General features: G+C 49.1%; 2 protein-coding genes across 11 annotated transcripts in view; one reads left to right on the top strand and one right to left on the bottom strand.

Annotated features, from left to right (window-relative positions):
• The window catches only part of FIRRM (FIGNL1 interacting regulator of recombination and mitosis), a 41,741-nt gene extending 39,104 nt beyond the window's left edge, over positions 1-2,637 (top strand). For both annotated transcript variants that reach the window (XM_059674089.1, XM_059674088.1), the window contains 3 exons: positions 287-367; positions 833-952; positions 1,861-2,637. In XM_059674089.1, coding sequence (XP_059530072.1) covers positions 287-367; positions 833-952; positions 1,861-2,061 — 402 coding nt within the window. In that variant the 3' untranslated portion in view covers positions 2,062-2,637. The remainder of the gene's footprint in view (positions 1-286; positions 368-832; positions 953-1,860) is intronic.
• Positions 1-17,393, bottom strand: part of SCYL3 (SCY1 like pseudokinase 3) — a 32,213-nt gene that overhangs the window by 1,461 nt on the left and 13,359 nt on the right. For 3 of the 9 annotated variants that reach the window (XM_059674104.1, XM_059674102.1, XM_059674095.1), the window contains 10 exons: positions 16,959-17,015; positions 15,528-15,630; positions 14,268-14,373; positions 12,568-12,645; positions 10,976-11,115; positions 9,434-9,618; positions 6,398-6,569; positions 4,404-4,571; positions 3,075-3,727; positions 2,197-2,744 (listed from right to left, as the gene is read on the bottom strand). In XM_059674104.1, the coding sequence (XP_059530087.1) occupies positions 2,685-2,744; positions 3,075-3,727; positions 4,404-4,571; positions 6,398-6,569; positions 9,434-9,618; positions 10,976-11,115; positions 12,568-12,645; positions 14,268-14,373; positions 15,528-15,630; positions 16,959-17,015 (1,722 nt within the window). In that variant the 3' untranslated portion in view covers positions 2,197-2,684. Of the gene's footprint in view, positions 1-1,131; positions 1,892-2,196; positions 2,745-3,074; positions 3,728-4,403; positions 4,572-6,397; positions 6,570-9,433; positions 9,619-10,975; positions 11,116-12,567; positions 12,646-14,267; positions 14,374-15,527; positions 15,631-16,958; positions 17,016-17,393 lie in introns of those variants that run through there. The other 6 variants (XM_059674098.1, XM_059674097.1, XM_059674099.1 and 3 more) reach the window with 6 other exon arrangements.

The following is a 17,393-nucleotide window of genomic DNA, read 5'->3' as shown; positions in this document are numbered from 1 at the left end:
ATGAATATTATAAAAATAAATATATTACAATTCGGATGTTCTTGAATATTTTCAGCTGAAAATTCTCACGAAAAATGATTTTAAAGTTGGCCAGGGCTGCCACTTAGGACAAACATTTTTAATAGATGCCTGTGGCGTGTGGGGAAGGTCTGCCGCTTGCATTTACAGACGCTTATGGCATACAGTGGGTTAAAATGCTTTTTTGAGTAAGGTGGCCCTTAAAACTCATGTATGTGTCTTTTCAACTTACTGAAATATATTAAAATTTCTTATCAATGTTTAATAGGGAACAAGTAATGAAGAGATAGTCCCCCAGTGCCTCAGTTCTGAAGAAACTAAGAACAAAGTGGTATCCTTTCTGGAGAAGGTATTTATTTTATTTTATACAGAATCAAAACAATGGTGTCACTGTTCTTTATCGGGTGACTTTTTAAACAGGTTATCTCCCTAGCTTCACCTTTTGCACAGTGGTGACACATCACAGAGGTCAGACACGTGGAGTCACTGCCTGTAGCAGTGAGGACCCTGACTGTTAGTGACCGTGATTAGATGCTAATGTGCACCACTGTGGTTCGGATGTAACTGAGGCACGGTTCTCTGCACTGACAGACCAGGACACAGACTTTTTAGGTTCTCTGCACTGACAGACCAGGACACAGACTTTTTAGTTTGACTCAATCCTACGGCTCCCACATCTGTGCATCCTTTGTCACTTTCATGGGGACCGTGTTAGGTGAAGCATCAGAGAATGATAGTTAAACCACGGGTTACCTAACACCGGGAGCAGTTTTATCACACGGGCCGTTTACCTGGTCTTTCATGATCTCTGCAGACGGGATTCGCAGACGAGACGGTAGCTGCTAGAGTGGAGCGTGTGAAACAGGAAAAAGGGATTTTCTGGGGATCCTTGGCAACAGTTACGTCAGAAGAAGCAAAGTGGTCATCTTCACAGGTATGGACTATTGCATTACAATATGGATCAGGTTTTTTTTTAAGAGAAAGTCTGCTCTTAGTACTTAATGAGTAAGCAAAACAAACTAGTATGGTTCTTGTTCTCATGTTGCATATAAAAAGTAGATCTAGACATGTAAAATTCTGTTTTATGCTCGATGCTCTCTAAAAAATAATCCCCCCCCCTAAAAAGTTATGAACACCTAAAAACAGGACTACAGAGTAAGCTTTGAACATCATACCAAATACACTGTCGACACACCTGTTACCTGTCTCTTTCCCAGTTTGTGACCCAGAGAGGAAAACCAGAGAACTTACCTTCCAGAATGTTTATCTACCAGATACCCTGCCTCATTCTTTAAATCAGCCTAATAATTTTTGGCAGTGCCTCAAAATCACACCTGCCTATTATTAAATATCCATTAGGGATATTTAAAATGTTTTTTTATGTTGTTTTTTGAGTACTGACAGTATATTAGGAATTGCAATCCACAAGAACAACAGTCTTCTTGTAAGTTTTAATTACTTGTTTTCAAACAAGACCCTTATGCCTGAAGTCTGTAAAGTTAAATATCCTATCAGTAGCATAAGGGGGCCCTCAACCCCCCCTTTCCTGGGCGGTAGTTATAAACTTGGCATTAAACATGAAAGGAAGCATAAATCGAATGGGCGTTGTGGTAGGACATGTTGGGTGTGTCTAGAGCTGCTCACTGAAGTGCTGGAGGGGAGGCGTCACTGACAGACAAAAACACCTGCGCGTGTCTTTCCAGGGGACGGTGCTGCTGCTCTTGTGAACCAATGACTAGTTTTAGAACTTGTTCTAATAGGCTTTGCTCTGGTCCGCGACAGAGTTCTTAGCAGTTTTGAGAACAGGTAGGACATTCCCACCACGTTTTTCTCGTTTGCCAGCCTTGTGCCAAAAGAGCCCGCCACGAGCCCCCTGTGGAGGAAGAGTACAGGTCAGCACTGCAGGCCGCAGCGGGGGCCCTGGAGGCAATCGAGTCACTGCTCCAGACGTCCCCTGCTCCCGACTGGCTCCCCACAGAGATGCAGCTGCTCCAGGAAAAGATGGACGAGCTGAGACGCCGCGGGCTCCAGGATGAAACTTGAATGGACCGGACCAGACCATCGCTAGACAGAACTGGGTATGACTATCATTCTACAATGTAGTTTGTAAGTGAAAATATTTATGTAAATTATGTTTATACATTTTCTAACACATAAAACAACTTTTGTAAAGTTGCATCTAGTGAAAATAGTCTTTATTGGATGTTTAGAGAACAGGATTATGGGGAATATTTCTTATGAAGAACTTTGGTCCACATCATATATGTGGGAATAACTGTAAACAAATAAATAAGCTGCCGAAGGAAACCTTAGCGATTTAAAAGTCATTTACGTCCTTCATAGTAAAATGTTTTCCAGGTGTTGCATTTCATAATAGAGTGCACTCTTCTCACCGGTAAAGAAATGGCACAAAATTAAGCTAATCAGTTGGAAGGTCTTGCATTTATTTCCCGGAATGACCCGGCCTTGGAGGCACAGGCTCTTCCCCCGCTGAGGGCCACACCCAGGGTCTCTCGCTTCCTTGGCACAGACTGGAAAAGCTCCTGGTATGAGAAAAACAGGATGCTTGGGGTTTTCTTGTCTGCAGAGCCTGCTTTTGAGGTATTAGTTTGATTTTTTTTTAAAAAAAGGAATCCTTTTTCCTAGAGTTTAACTCACAGCCATTGTCACCAGCTGCTGTCTCCCCAGTTCAGCTCCCCGGCATCTCCCCAGCCTTCAGACTCCGCCTGCAACGACATAAAGCCAAGGGCAGCTGCTGGGACAGCGTCTCCACATTCGAAAGGTCAGCAGTTTATAGTTCCTTGTGCAAATAAGTAAAATTGCTTTCTAAGCACCATCTAATCCAATGAAGTCCACCTGCTGACACCTTACTCTTCTCCCTTTGCCAAGTAAAAAGGTGACTATTTACTAGTGCCACTGAACACTTAGCCACACTGCTGCATTTTTCTGGGGAAGGAAAGATGGTAACAGGAAGTGACTTTACTTGCCGCTTTGACTGGGCACAGGTGTCTGTTAGGAGGGGACAAGGCAGCTGGTACCCACAAGGGAATCCTTACCTCAGTCATTTCTGCTGCAGCGAATTTTGAGGAAAACTGCATCCCTGGTGAGATACCATCTGTGTTGGGGATCACGGTTTCTGTCCTCAGGTCGGGTAGAACGAGAACAGCACCTGAAGGCTTAATTTCGGGGATCATGTCAGCAAACCAGTCCAACTCAGGGTCCTGCGCCAGCTTCTTCTTCACTTGGATGGTGAACTCCTCTCCTAAACCAAGTTCTGATGGAACGTTAGGGCGCCGTTCTCGTGATGATACTTTTGAGGGCTGGGCTGGGCTGGGACTGGTCTTTTGGGGTTGGCTTGATGCCAAAGGCGTGGCCTCCTCTGTGAGCGGAAGAGAAGTGGGAATGGCCTTGTGCTCCCCCGAGGCACCAGAGCTTCCACCTCCAGGGCTCACTGCATCGCGGAGGCTGCTGTGCTGAAGGTCGTCCCCCGTCAGCACCACCTTCAAGTCCGTGGGCGGGGACCTGGCAGGCTCTGGAGGCCACACCTGTGTGCTGACAGTTCTCCCTTCAGGCTCCCCCGGCTCGCTCCAGTCCGGCCACTCCTCCGACACTTGGGGACTTGGCAGGAAGTTTTCACTGTCTCCTGAGGTATCTTTCGCGTCTGAAAGTCCATTCATGGGAAATGTCCTGGGCTGAGAAAATCGATCACCTGTGGGACATGTGCAAGAATTATTCTCCTAAATGTTGGTTAAAATCAAGAATATATTTAGGGAAATGTACAGTGTAAGTTTTTAGAAATATCCTTGCACACTAAACCAAAAAAGCAACAATTAGAGTTTCTTTTACTAAATAAACATAAATGCTGTGGGCACAGTTGTCTATAAACAAACATGTTAGTGTGAAGACAGCCGATGTTACCCTTGCATGTCAGTTATGTGCACCCTGAAACTGTGTGTGTGGCCAAGTAAGTCTGCCTCAGTCAACGTACCTTCCCTTGAACAGTTGCCTTTGTGCTCGGCATGGAGAATCCTGTGCAGCGACTACAGCCTGTCCCGGGCTTCCTGAGCCACACCTTTCTCGCGCAAACTTGTCATCTCCCAGAGCTATTGCTCTGATACAATTTGGAAAATGCTACACTGAGGCTCAAAAGTCCAAAGTAAAGAAAGCGTCTGCAGTAACAGATTCAAGCAGTGTTGACCTGCCCCTCTGCCAGCCGTAAGCAAAGGTAGTTTGTCACCCTGTGGCCTAGAGAGGCAAGGTGGCCCCGAGCTGACTTCTCTTGTAATCAGTCTCAAATGTTCCCAAAGTGCCCTTAATTTTCAGAATTTAAACTTATTACTCAAGAAAACGTTCACCCGAGCAATGGAAAAGCTGTATAAACTTACTATTTCTACCTGTCGGGGGAAGAGTGGTGTAGGAATCTTGCTGTTTGTGCTTCTTGCTGCCGATGGGCCTGTCGTCAGGAAAGAACCCTTTAGGGAATACCCTGGAGGGATTCTCCAAGCCGGGGGAGGTCTGCCTGTGCTGGCTGCAGGCCACATGCCTGGGAGAATCTGAAGATAAACAGAAACTCCAAACAGTGAGAGGGACGGTAAACTGTCTTGCTCTAGCACACATGGTAGGTGAGCAACAGTTAAGGGAAACGGGTATTTTAACACAAACAAAAGATAAAGTGCAGGGAGAAATGTACCCCTAGTATTGGACTGGTTGCCTGTCCTAGGGGTGTGTGAGGACAGGCTGAGTGTCCACCTGGTGGAGTTGGACTAGAGAGAACCCTTAGGATGACACCTAGTTAGAAAAGCTACAGCCTGTAAAACCAGAAAGTTCATACTCAAGAGTTGGCATTGCTCAAAAGGATTCAAACACAATTTTGGCTACTTCCTCTGCCAACCTCTCACTTGCTGTTTGGCAGCACAGACCTCACCCAGTCTGATGAGTGCACGTCACAGCTGTAGAGGTGGCGGCAGTTCTACATCCTCTCAGAGCCCCCCGACCCAGTCTCGTCTGAGCTCTCAAAGATTTGGGAAGCAGGAATTGCTTTAAAATTATCTTGGCATCAAATTAGAGCCTCGTCTATCTGATGGCTCTTTTCTAATAACTTTCCCTGCATCTACCAACTATCAGGGAGGACTGGATTAGCCAGTTTCACGATGTCACTGTCCTTCCTACGCAGGGTCACATAAAGGAGCAGGAAGCAACCCTGTACAGCCTCTAAAGACCAGAAATGACTGCCACCTCCCAGGTAACGTCCAGTGGGAACATAGGGAAATACGGCTTCTTGAAGTACCTAAACACCAACAGCTTTTCACCTAATGGGCCAACAAAGTCAAAAGAACTTAACTACTAAAGCATTTATGGAAACTGACAATATCTACTAAAATTTTAAATAACACATATTCCTGTGACTCAGTAAGTCTACTCCCGGACATGATCCTATAGCAGTAACACTGTATTTCTAAGGCTGTCTAGTGCAATATGTGGGTAGGGGGTTAAAAAGCCAGAAATGGGTGTAATAGCCATCAACAGGGAAATCACTGAGTGAATTACACTCAATGGAATATAAAGCAGCTTTCACAAAGACGAGCTCGAGTTTATGCTGACCTGGAGGCTGGTCCCTCATAAACTGCTACATGAAAAAACCCAAACAAAACAACAAAAAACAAGCTGTACAACTGTGGACAGTATTTTCTCATCGTTTAAAAAAACTGTGTGAAGCCCTAGCTGGTTTGACTCAGTGGGTAGAACATTGGCCTGTGGACTTGAGTCCTGGGTTCACTTCCGGTCAAAAGCACATGCCCAGCTTGCAGGCTCAATCCCCAGTAGGGGGCATGCAGGAGGCAGCCAATCAGTGATTGTTTCTCATCATTGATGTTTCTATCCCCTCTCCCTTCCTCTCTGAAGTAAAAATGTATTAAAAAAAACTGTGTGTAGCCCTGACCAGTTTGGCTCAGTGGATAGAGCATCGGCTTGTGGACTGAAAGGTCCTAGGTTTGATTCTGGTCAAGAGCATGTATCTTGGTTGCAGGCTTGATCCCTAGTAGGGGGTGTGCAGGAGGAAGCTGATTGACGTTTCTCTCTCATCGATGTTTCTAATTCTCTATCCCTCTCCTTTCCTCTCTTAAAAAAATCAATAAAATACTAGTATATTTTAAAAAATAAAAAGCTGTGTGTGTAAATATACATTTGTCTTTTTGTGGCTTTTGAGAAAGGGATGAGAGGCTTCCCACTCTGCTATTAAAATTGGTTTCCTGTCCCCAGAAGGAGCTGTTCCCTACACTTCTCTATGTCATGACTGCATACAACCACCTGTATCATTTGTACAATGTTAAAAATCTAACAATACTTCACACAGTAAAGAGAGCTTTCAAATCATTCTTACCTTCTGGGGAAAGGTCAGTAGTTTTTGTAAAACTTGGGGCAGTGCGTTTGAAGACCTTGGTTCTCTGTCCTCCCACAACCACCTCTGGTCCAAGTAGGGAGACCAGCACAGCCAGGCTGTGAAGCGTGATCGCCACAATGGAGCTGCTGGTATCACGCAGGCCCAGTAACACCTAGGAGCAGACAGGGTAGTGAGTGTCGACAACCACACTGCCTGCAGTCAGGCTGTGTTTGCTCAGATGAATTTCATTTCTTAGACACATGTTCTGGGGCCGTAGCTGGCATACTGTCTGTGGTTAAGGACCAACATTTCCCCTCCCAATCCAGCACAGAGTGGATTTAAAAACGACGTAAGGTGTAATGGCCACCTGTGGGCAGGAAAATGCTGTGCTCACCTCCCGTAACCACATCAAAGTTACAGTTAAATTACAGACCACCACCCTTGAGGACCACCTGACAACTAGCTGAACAGAAGTCCTATAATTATGCATGTGGCAAACCTGAGTCTCATTAGCCTGCTAACCCCTTTCACCTCCCTGGTGAGGCCCTGAAACTCCACCCAAGTCGGCCCCGGGAAACCTCTTCCAGCAGCTCCTCCACACACGTGACCCGTGTCAGTTCACGCTGCAGACTTTCCTAAAATCTCTAGGTCCACAAACCGAACAAGCGGGCTGGCCTCGGCATGCCCTGCACCAGCTGCTACGCTACCCAAAGCCTTAGACACAGGCTGCGACTGGCCTCAACTTGCACGGTAGCTCACATCAGACACCCCAAGCCTGGCATCAGCTGCAACCAGTGCTGACTTGGAACACAGCTTCAACCAAGTGGCCATGAGCCTGGCACAAGTGGTGGTCTGCCCTCAGCTCCAACCATGGTGCTCACCAAAGGGTCCCAGGCCTGGCACTAGTGGCAGTGGCCTGTTTGCAGCACAGTCTCTCACTGCACAAGCATCAACCAATTGCAGATCAGTTTGTAGCTCCCACCAGGTGGCCCCAAGCCAGGCACATGTGGAGGCTGACCTTGGCCCACATGGTCAAGAGGCTCCAGCACAAACACCTGGTGGCTTGGCTTACCAAGCACCACCCAAACAGCTCTACCAACAACACACCTGAAAGGCGATTCAGCTGGCACCAGAGCTCAGCCCCCCTCACAACAGCTTACCCTATGTTATAGCAGGGGAACAGCAACTCAAAAAGGGCCAGGGACACTCGGGAAACAACTGACTTCAGGGCAAGGGCTGGAGAGGCAGCTTTCTCCAAGACAGGTCCTGGCAGGTGCCACTGTTCCTGCATTGAGCCCTCCCCCAACTCAGCCTGCGGGCACAGGCACTATGCCTGAGTCGCCATCAACCTGGCTCATGGCTCGCCCTGCTGATTCCGCAAGACTCCAGCCACCCAACTTCTGCACGGACCCAAACCTCATAAGCGTGTTTCTCATAAGCCACTGGCTTTGGCCTGTGCTGTGGACGTTTTTAATGTTTATTGAATTTACTGGGGTGACGTTAATAAGATTATATAGGTCTCAGGTGCATATCATCTGTACATTGTATTGTGTGTTCACCAAGTCAAGTCTCCTTCCATCACCATTTATCCTCCCCCCTTTAAGCTCCCCCATCTCCCTTTCCCTCTGTAATTAGCATAAAACCTCTCAAAGGTCCACAACCACAACCGCTCATGGGTAAGGAAAATTAAGATTAAAATTTCCACACTGAACAAAGTAATCCACAGATTCAGTGCAATCCTATCAAAATACTAATGGCACTCTTCACAGAACTTGCATAAATAATCCTAGAATTTATATGGATTCACAAAGGACCCTATGAGAAAGAAAGTTGGAGGTATCACACTCTTGGATATCAAATGATACTACAAGCCCATAGTAATCAACACAGCCTGGCACTGGCATAAGAACAGGCATATAGATCAATGGAACAAAACAGCCCAGAAATAAACCCATGCCTATATGGTCAATTAATCTATGACAAATGAGGCAAGAATATTCAATGAGGTAAGGACAGTCTCTCAATAAATGGTACTGGGAAAACTGGGCAGATACATACAAAAAATGAAGCTAGATCACCTTACTCCACACACAAGAATAAACTCAAAATGGATTAACGACTTAAATGTAAGGCCTGAAACCATAGAACCCCTAGAAGAAAACAGGCAGTGAACTCTGACTTGGCTCTCGGTAATATTTTTTGGGATATGTCCCCTTGGGCACAGGCAACAAAAGAAAAAATACATAAAAGTTTTTGCACAGGAAAGGAAACCAACAAAACTGCAGGCTGAGTTGAATAGTGTCACCCCAAAATTCATGTCCACCCAGAATGTGACCTTAAAATGAAGTCATACTGGGTTAGAGTGGGCCCGACACCTAATGCCTGGTGTCCTTATAAAAAGGCCACGTGACAACGGAAGCAGAGGTTGGAGTGACACAGTCAACACCAAGAAAGGCCGAGGAGCCACAGAAGCTGGGAGAAGTGAGGAAGGACTGGAACCCGGAGCCTTCAAGCTCGGGTCTGCCCACACCTGTTCGCACTTCTGCCTCCAGAGCCGAGAGGAGTCTCCCGTTAAAAGCCACACCATTTCCAGTCACTTGTTCATCACTCAGGAAACCCACAAGCCCTGAGCCTTCAAGTGGGCAAATCCTAACGAGGCTCCGTGGTGGCTGAGCAAGAGGCTGAAAAGCCCTGAATCTCAACATCCGTCCCACTCAGTTATCATTATTTTATACTCGTTATGGACAGTCTGTGTTCACAAAGCATTGCACCAAGGATGCTGGCTCTTCTTCCCCGAAGAATCAGCAAACAATTATCGTTTTTCTCAGCTTCAGAGCAAATCCATTAGTTTAACCGACTGGCCTTTGCGAATGGGATCACCACGTAGCTTTAATTTCAACCTAATTGCTGCCTCAGGGCCTCCTGTGCTCTCCTCTGAAAGCCACAGCCCCTTCCTCAGCCTCGCTGACCAGCACCCGCGGTGCCCACGCCCTGGCCTCCCAGCTGCAGGATCCCCGGGCGCCGGCGGCCTCTGACCTGCGGCAGGATGACGGTCCTCAGCTGCTCCGGGGTGAAGTGCTCCACGTAGGCCTCCAGGTGAGACAGCAGCACGGTGCGCACGTGCTCCTCGTGCACCTCGAACAGCTGCAGCAGCACGGGGACCACCCGCGAGCGGAACAGGGCCGGGGACAGCAGGCGAGGGGTCTCTTCGGGCCCATGGTCTAGCCCAGAGCAGAGGTGGGACGGATGAAACACAAACGGCCATGTCAGTGAAGGGTGCTACGCATGACTCACAAACTCGGCCGAGAACCGGACACACTCGGGACTCGCTAAATCCTCAGGCCCCAAACCAAAGGGCAGCTTTGTGGACCCGAATTTCCTCTCAAGGCTGAATTATAAATACACTCCACCTGACAGAAGTGTTTTAAACATACTGTGTCATTTTTTTTTCTTTTTAAAAAAATATTTCTATTGATTTCAGAGAGGAAAGAAGAGGGAGATGGAGAGAGAGAGACACATCATTGATGAGAGAGAATCATTGATCGGCTGCCTCCTGGATGCCCCCTACTGGGGATGTGCCTGCAACAGAGGTACATGCCCTTGACCGGAATCGAACCTGGGACCCTTCAGGCCGACGCTCTATCCACTGAGCCAAACCAGCTAGGGCTGTGTCATTCTTAATGTACTACAAAGAAAGCTTTTAATAGAATCCGGAATCAATAACTCTATACATTTATGCTTACTCAGTGAGGAATTTTATATGCTACATTAGATTGATATTGTTGCTGCAATCCTATCTGCTGAAGGTGTTGAAACCACCAGACTTGGTGCTGGAGAGCTGTTGTGGTTGCGGAAGTGGGAACCTTTAAAATATGTCTAATACCCCTGAACCAGGGGACCAGGCACAGACAAAATCTTAAAAAGCTCCCCAGGTGACTCAGAAGTACACCCCCACCTAAGATCTGAATAATGGGATCGAAGCGCTCTAGCGAACAGTTCATGGCTAAGGGAATGACATCAAAGGAGAATATAAGGAAACTCTAGTTAAGTACCTGCAACACTGTTTGCTTGGATTTAGACTAAGAAAATAAATTCTAAAAGCAGGATTCTCCCCAACTCAAAATTCTAGTCATATTAAAGCTATACTCTCTGATATGTTGCCATCTACAGTGCTGATAAAGTTACAAAGTTTCAAAGCAATAGGCTCATTTCACATTCCGAAAAAAACCTGGAGCCCCAAGAAGTAAAGTGATCTCAGTGCTTTTCCATCTTTGCTCTGGGGAAGTCACTGCAAATGCGTAAGTCCCTGAAGACGTGCTTTTCATATGCTAGTCCTGTGTGCATGTGTGTGCACATGTGTGCGATATCCTGCTGACCACAGGGTCTGACTCTCCAGGAGACGCCATGTCTATGCTGTGGGCTCGGGGACCCAGGTCTGAGTCAGTGATCAGGGACCAATCCTGCTCCCCACGCCTAGAAGCAACATTAACGACACCGTGCGGTAATCTCGCTGCTCAAGTACGGACTAATAATCCCCACATTCCTCAATGACCAATAACGGTGTGGAAAAAAATTCACCTTTTTTTGGGCCAAGCAGATGAGGGAGGAAACTCTTCACAGCCACTGGCTCCGCAAACACCAGCTGATTCAGCAGCAGAGGCACCAGCCGTGAGGCGATCAGCTCCTCCGACAAGCAGCTGAGTCTGTCCAGCAGAAACCTGCGGGCGGGCAGAGAAGCCTGGGAACCGGGGCCCCCTGTGCCGGCCGCACATGCTGACCAGGCGCCGGTCCCCACGCCATCGGGCTGATGCATCCCTGAGTGAGCCAGGTCGGTCTCAGGCAGGAAGAAGAATGCAGGCGAGAGGCAAGGCCAGCTCATCAGCACTCAGACCTCCACGCCGAGCGAGGGAATGTTCCAGCACACTGCCCTCGTCAACAGCAGAAGCGTCCCCCCCTTAGCCAGGGCTTTCGAGTCAATAAAAGGTGCTTCCCTGATGTAAAAGATGGAGGATGTTAGAGCAGCCCAACTTCCCACAGGAAACAAAGCACAGGCTTTTGTTACTAAACTTAATAGATTCAAACAGCACATGTGAAAGCCCTTTAGTGAGGAAGGATATTAATGTTAATATGCCCCCACTATTCCATCAGCCTCCTCGGATCCTGCCTCCCAGTTTACTAGGAAATAGGCCACTGTCCACATCCCTACTCATCCCTCCCGCCTTCCCAGGTACCAAAGGGTGAGGGTCCCCTCTTACTGAAGGCCACCCACCAGCCACCGCCCCAAGTTCCCTCCCCTTCCTGCCCCCGGCATGCCTGCAGCTTTAACTGCCTCTCCCCTCCTCTTCCCGCCTTAAAAACATCCACCTCAACTCCATTCCCTTCCTCAGCGGTTCTCCGTGCTCCCTGCTCTCAACTACGCAGGCGGTTTTACCCAGCGTCTGCCGCCTTCACTTCCGAGGTCACTGCCCCGCTCACTCGGGGAAGCAGCTCCTGAGACGAGCTGCCAGTGCTTTCCGGCCGACCCCTCTTCCTGACAGGCTCCTCTCCCGGGAAGCCCAGCCTTCCTTCCTGTGAGTTTCCTGCGACCACCGGTCCCTTGTCTCGCTCGTCAGCCACTCCTTCCCTTCCAGCCCCTGACGAGGTTGGGTCTCCGGGGCTACAATTTGGACCCACTGTCCTTTTCCTGCTCCCACCTTCTCTGGGAGAGCGTCACAACTTCAGGCTGATGAACCCGAACAGTCATCTCCAGCTCTTCACCTTAAACCTTCTCTCCTGCGCTCGGACCCACCGGCAGGAGCCCAGGCACATCTCTGGAGTCCCACGGACACGCTGCCCATCCCGGCAGCATTTCCCGCACGAGGCCCTCAGCCCGGATCCCAATTCACTTGGTGACGGTCACTAGAGCTTGCGATTTTACCTTTTAGGTCTTTCTTATCGCAGTGCCTCTGTACACGGAGCCTCACGTTTACTGCCTTCCCTGCCTCGGGTCAGGCTAAAGCAGCGGTTCCCTCACCTGCTTCCCTCACCAGATCTAGGCGTGCAGGGCCCAGCAGGAAGCCTAACTCGGAGCAACACCAATAACCTTCGGTAACAGACCAAATGGGTGACCCACCGACTCCACGGACTTAGCCCGAGTTACTGAATTTTAAGTGTTAACTTTCTGAACTTACTTAAAGAATTCAGTTTTTTCCTCTTCACTCTTCATTGTTAAACTTTTCAAGAAATTCACAACTTCTAGAAAATCATTCCTACATGCCAAGAAGGAAACAATGCGGGACAACAGATTAGAGAAGGCATGTCAAACACTGAAGCACAACAGACGACACTAAGAAACTCAACAAGGAACACGCTCCTGTACATTTAAAGGCTCCGCTACAACTAAGCAGCTCCGGAGACAAATGCTACGGAACAAGGAAACCTGACACTGAGAATCAGACCTGTGGGAGGACACACCGTACCCAGGCCCCAGTGGGTGTGGTCAGAGGAGCTCCTGGGGAGAAACGGTCCTCATTACAAAATGGTTCTCAAGCCTGTGCTGACGCGAACACTGTGAACAAGGGGTGGGGAGGGGCTTTCTCTACACGTCAAGGAATCCTATTATTCCTGCTGCTGTAGATGTAAGTCACTCTCCCAGCCAGGCAGGGACGAGGGCGAGGCGTGGTCAGTTCTCAGGGGCCTGGGACGAGGCTTCCCAGGGCTCAGCAGCCGAGAAAAAGCCCAGGTGTCCTAACTGGGGTCTAACGCCTCCGAGGGAGACGCCGCCCCGGCTCTGGGAGGAGCAGGTGTGAGTTTCTCCCTTGCCGCTGCCCTTTCTATTGCGAGTTCTAAGAACGTCGCACGCACAGTGACGAGGAGCCTCGTCCTGTGAAGGATGGCCTTGCATCAGGTAAGGACAATATGACTATGAATCACCGCCGGACGTGGCGGCACCTTGGCTAACACTCCTGTAAGGGAAAAGATTCGGACAGTTTCTTGGAAACAAATGACAAAACCCAGTAACTACAAGGAAACTGCCCTCTGGCTGAGTAACAGCAGCTCCCACCCTGTCCTGCAGGGAAGTGCTCCCGGGGGAGCATCAGCTTCCCTTCGCCTCCTTTTCTCTTGGGGTCCGACTGCAAACGAGGAGTTTTAGTTTCAAAACTGACACAGGGTTGGCTTTGCTAACAACAGTCATGAACGTGGACATTAACCTGAGCAGTTCATGGAAATAAAGAAATGAAGGACGCATAACTCAAACCAACCTTGAGAGGCTCGGAGACATCTGAGCCTGCGACAGTGTTCCCTGTGCCCGTCCCTCAGCCCACCACGGCCCCAGCCCGTCTTACTAAACACAGAAACAATCTTTGCCTGAACAAAAGTAAGCTCCTCTCCAGCCCCAACAAGAAAATTTCAACAGCAAACTCACCCTGACCACACAGTGGCGGCAGGAGGTGCGGCCATGCTCATTAACCTTCTCAATTACAACTGAGCCCAGGCCGCGGCCTCGCTTCTTCCCCACCAGATGCTCCAAGGCAGCGGTTCTCAACCTGTGGGTCGCGACGCCTTTGGCGGTCGAACGACCCTTTCACAGGGGTCGCCCAAGACCATCCTGCCTATCAGATATTTACATGACGATTCATAACAGTAGCAACATGACAGTTATGAAGTAGCCACGAAAATAATTTTATGGTTGGGTCACAACCTGAGGAACTGCATTAAAGGGCCAGAAAAGGTTGAGAACCGCTGCTCTAAGGATTCAGCTAAAATGCCTTGGCCCGGCCTTTTGACAACAGGACCCGGAGAGGTGACCCGACCTCCCTCCTCCCCAGTGGACACAACTTAACCTCCCCTGGTTCACGGAGAGCGGACGGGCGCCCCACGGGCCCCTCACCTGAAGAAGTCATGGGACAGTAAGGTGCAGAGCGCCGGCCGACGCTGTGGGATGGGGTTCAGCAGAGCTGAGTGCAAGGCCTGTCGGAAGCTGAGCAGAGCGTCTGCTGAAACGGAAATCCAGGGGGAGAGTTAGTTCCCAAGGCTCCTCCCTCCTCTCAGGGCCTCGCTAGCTGGAGACTGACAGGAGCACAAACCAGCCTGTAAAACCCAAACAAACAGAAACAGCTTCCAGCCCTTAAGCCAAACTCCCTGGCAGGTGCAGGGAATTGTCCTGCCACCCCCACCCACAGAAGAGCCCACCCCCAGGTGCCTCCCCTCCTCGCCCCCTCATTCCCGATTGTCTGACTCAGCTCGGGCCTAAGGAGGTACTACGGGCAGGTGTGCAGGCCTTGTCAACTGGGGCGGCTCATCCACAGAACATGGAGTTACGTGAATGACGGTATTTTCAACTCTCCCACGGACGGCACATACTGTCACCATTCCTGACCGTGGAGGGCAGGATCCACTCCCCACAGGGGTGCCTGCCAAGGCCTCAGGGTTCCGTTCTCGAGTGCCGGGGCCGGGACAGTTTAGGGCTGACAGGGATGGTGCCTGTAACTCCAGGTGGCGGCATCGGCCTGGCGGCAGAGGCTGGGTTAGGACTGCACAAAGCCTCAGCAGTGGGGTACGAGCCACTGGGGGGTTTAACGGGCAGACCCCGAAGGCCTGGAGTGGCTGCAGGGCAGGGACGCAGCTGCCGAGCCTGCCACGAGAGGACTCGGGAGAACGCTTGTTCAGTAGTCTGGGCTTTATCGGGCAACAAAGGGAAAAGGTCACGAGTAAGTTACAGCAAGATGAAAAAATTCAAAAGGATTCTGAAAAAATAAAGATAAAACATGTCGGGCCTGACTTAGAAAGAGATTCTGAACCGTACTCTGCTCATCTGATTGTTACAGATAACAGTCTGTAACCACTCACTGGCCGCTTCAAACTCTTCAAACCAGCAATCGCCAACCGGTGTGAAAGGTCAGACCATCACCACCGACACCAGTTAATAAGACAGTAACATGACCCTGACAGCTGGAGTTCAAGGTGCTTCCTACGGAGGTTCTTTTACTATGTTCTTGTTGGGGCCGCTTCTCTCCTCTGCTGCTCAGATCTGCCCACAGGCCACTGGCAAGCATAGGGTCCTCCGTGCCATGGAGGCCTGAGCCCACGCAGAGCAGGCTGGGGGTGGTCCCACTTGTTCTGTGGCTGCAGCAGTTAAATACCAACTCACCCTGTCCCTTCATGTCCGTGAGCAGCCTTTCCACCAGCATCCCAAAGGCGTAGGCGTCCCGTGCGTGCCCGTGCAACTCTGGCAGAGTCGTGAATTCTGGAGCCTAGAAGCAGGGGAGGCCGTTAAAACCATTGCTCTCCCTGTTTTGCATTTACTACACTCAGAGCTAACCAGAGGCTGCCACACTCCAGTTTACAGGCTCTTAATGGCTGTGGCTTTCAAAATAGGTTTGACAGCAACCCAGAGTAAACAATACATATTTTATTCACTAGAGGCCCGATGCACGAAATTCGTGCAAGGAGCTCGGCCCTTGCAGCCACGGCGGCTTGCCTTGGCCCTCGTAGCCCTGGCTTCGTCCGGAAGGTCGTTTGGCTGTCCAGTCTAATTAGCATATTACGCTTTTATTATTAGAGCTTATCATCAGTATACACATACGTATAAATACGTAATGGAAATAAAAGTTTTATAAAACAGTACCAAACATTGCTACCTACCTAAGATGCCCAATGATATTTTCTCTCCCCCGGTAGTTAGAACCCTTAAATTGATTTAAAACCCACCTATCATCAGAAGGACACATAATACTGATTTGGATAACCCTGATTTTTCCAAGTCTTAGGTTTCTATTTAAGTTTGTTTTTCTAGTTGGGTTTGCATTTCCTGTAAAGCACCTGCAGACATGCTTTGGGACCAATATTTGTTTACAGTGGCCGTGAGAACAGTCTAGAGAGCAGCTGCTTCGACTTCACAGGTAAGTACAGTTTTCTTCACCAGCACACAGATGCATGATCACTCTTGTCTGCATCTCGGATTCCTAAGTGATGGCTAGACAGGCCAAGCTATCTTGTCCAAACTGAGGCCCCTCTTTTTTTTAAATTACAGTTTATATTCCACATTATTCTGTATTACTGTCAGGTGCACTGCACAATGGTTAGACAATCACATACTTCACGAAGCGATGCCTGATATTGCTAGTACCCGCCTGGCACATGCATCGTTACCACAATACCACTGGCTGTATCCCCTGCTGTACTTGACATCCTGTGACTATTCTGCAACTACCAATGTGTACTTCTTCATCCCTTCACCGTTTCCACCCAGCCCCCAGACCCCCTCCCCTCTGGCAACCTGCAACCATCAGTCTGTTTTTTGTATCTATGAGTCTGTTTCTATTTTTGTCTGTTTAGTTTGTTCTTTGGATTTCACTCATCAGTGAGCTCCCTCCACCTTTAAGCAATGTCACCAGTGTCTGTAGGACCAAAATGTCAGCCGAGTGTCAAGAAAAGGCTGTCTGCTGGTGATGAGATACTCTCAGAAGCCTTCGAGGCCACAGGAATTTCGGCCTCTGTAATTCAGCAAAGGAAGGGGTGGGCAGAGAAGGGCTGTTGTGAAGTGTCACACTCGCTACACAAAGGGCATGTAGCCTCTTACCGTCTCTTCAGGAGGGATACAAGCCGGGTCTCTCACTGACTGAATGCTCCGCAGAAACTAGACAGAAATAAAGTACAGAGAGGGATTCATGTGGATGTTTGGTGAACCATATGACATCAAGCGACAAAAGCCACGAGCAATGGAAACAGTAGCCACGACACCGTCCAACACCGCCACCCATCAAATACACACATTCAACTTCCTCACTGAAAAAATGTCAGTTCCATCGTCCCCCTTCAGCTGGTCTAACAGACACCCTTGCTGTCCCACATGGAAACAAACCCAGAACCTTCTCCCTCCTGCAAGGACATAAACCAGTGAGAGGCTCCCCAGCAGGGGGGTCTGTCACCCATCTTCTCACTGCACTGAGTCAGTTGTAAGGTTCGCTGCCACGTGAGCTATAAAAGTTGAGGATCTTGCCTGGCCAGCGTGGCT

Source organism: Myotis daubentonii, chromosome 18 (genome assembly GCF_963259705.1).
Source record: "Myotis daubentonii chromosome 18, mMyoDau2.1, whole genome shotgun sequence".
Taxonomy (NCBI): Eukaryota; Metazoa; Chordata; class Mammalia; order Chiroptera; family Vespertilionidae; genus Myotis; species Myotis daubentonii.
This window is presented reverse-complemented; position numbering and strand designations above follow the sequence as displayed.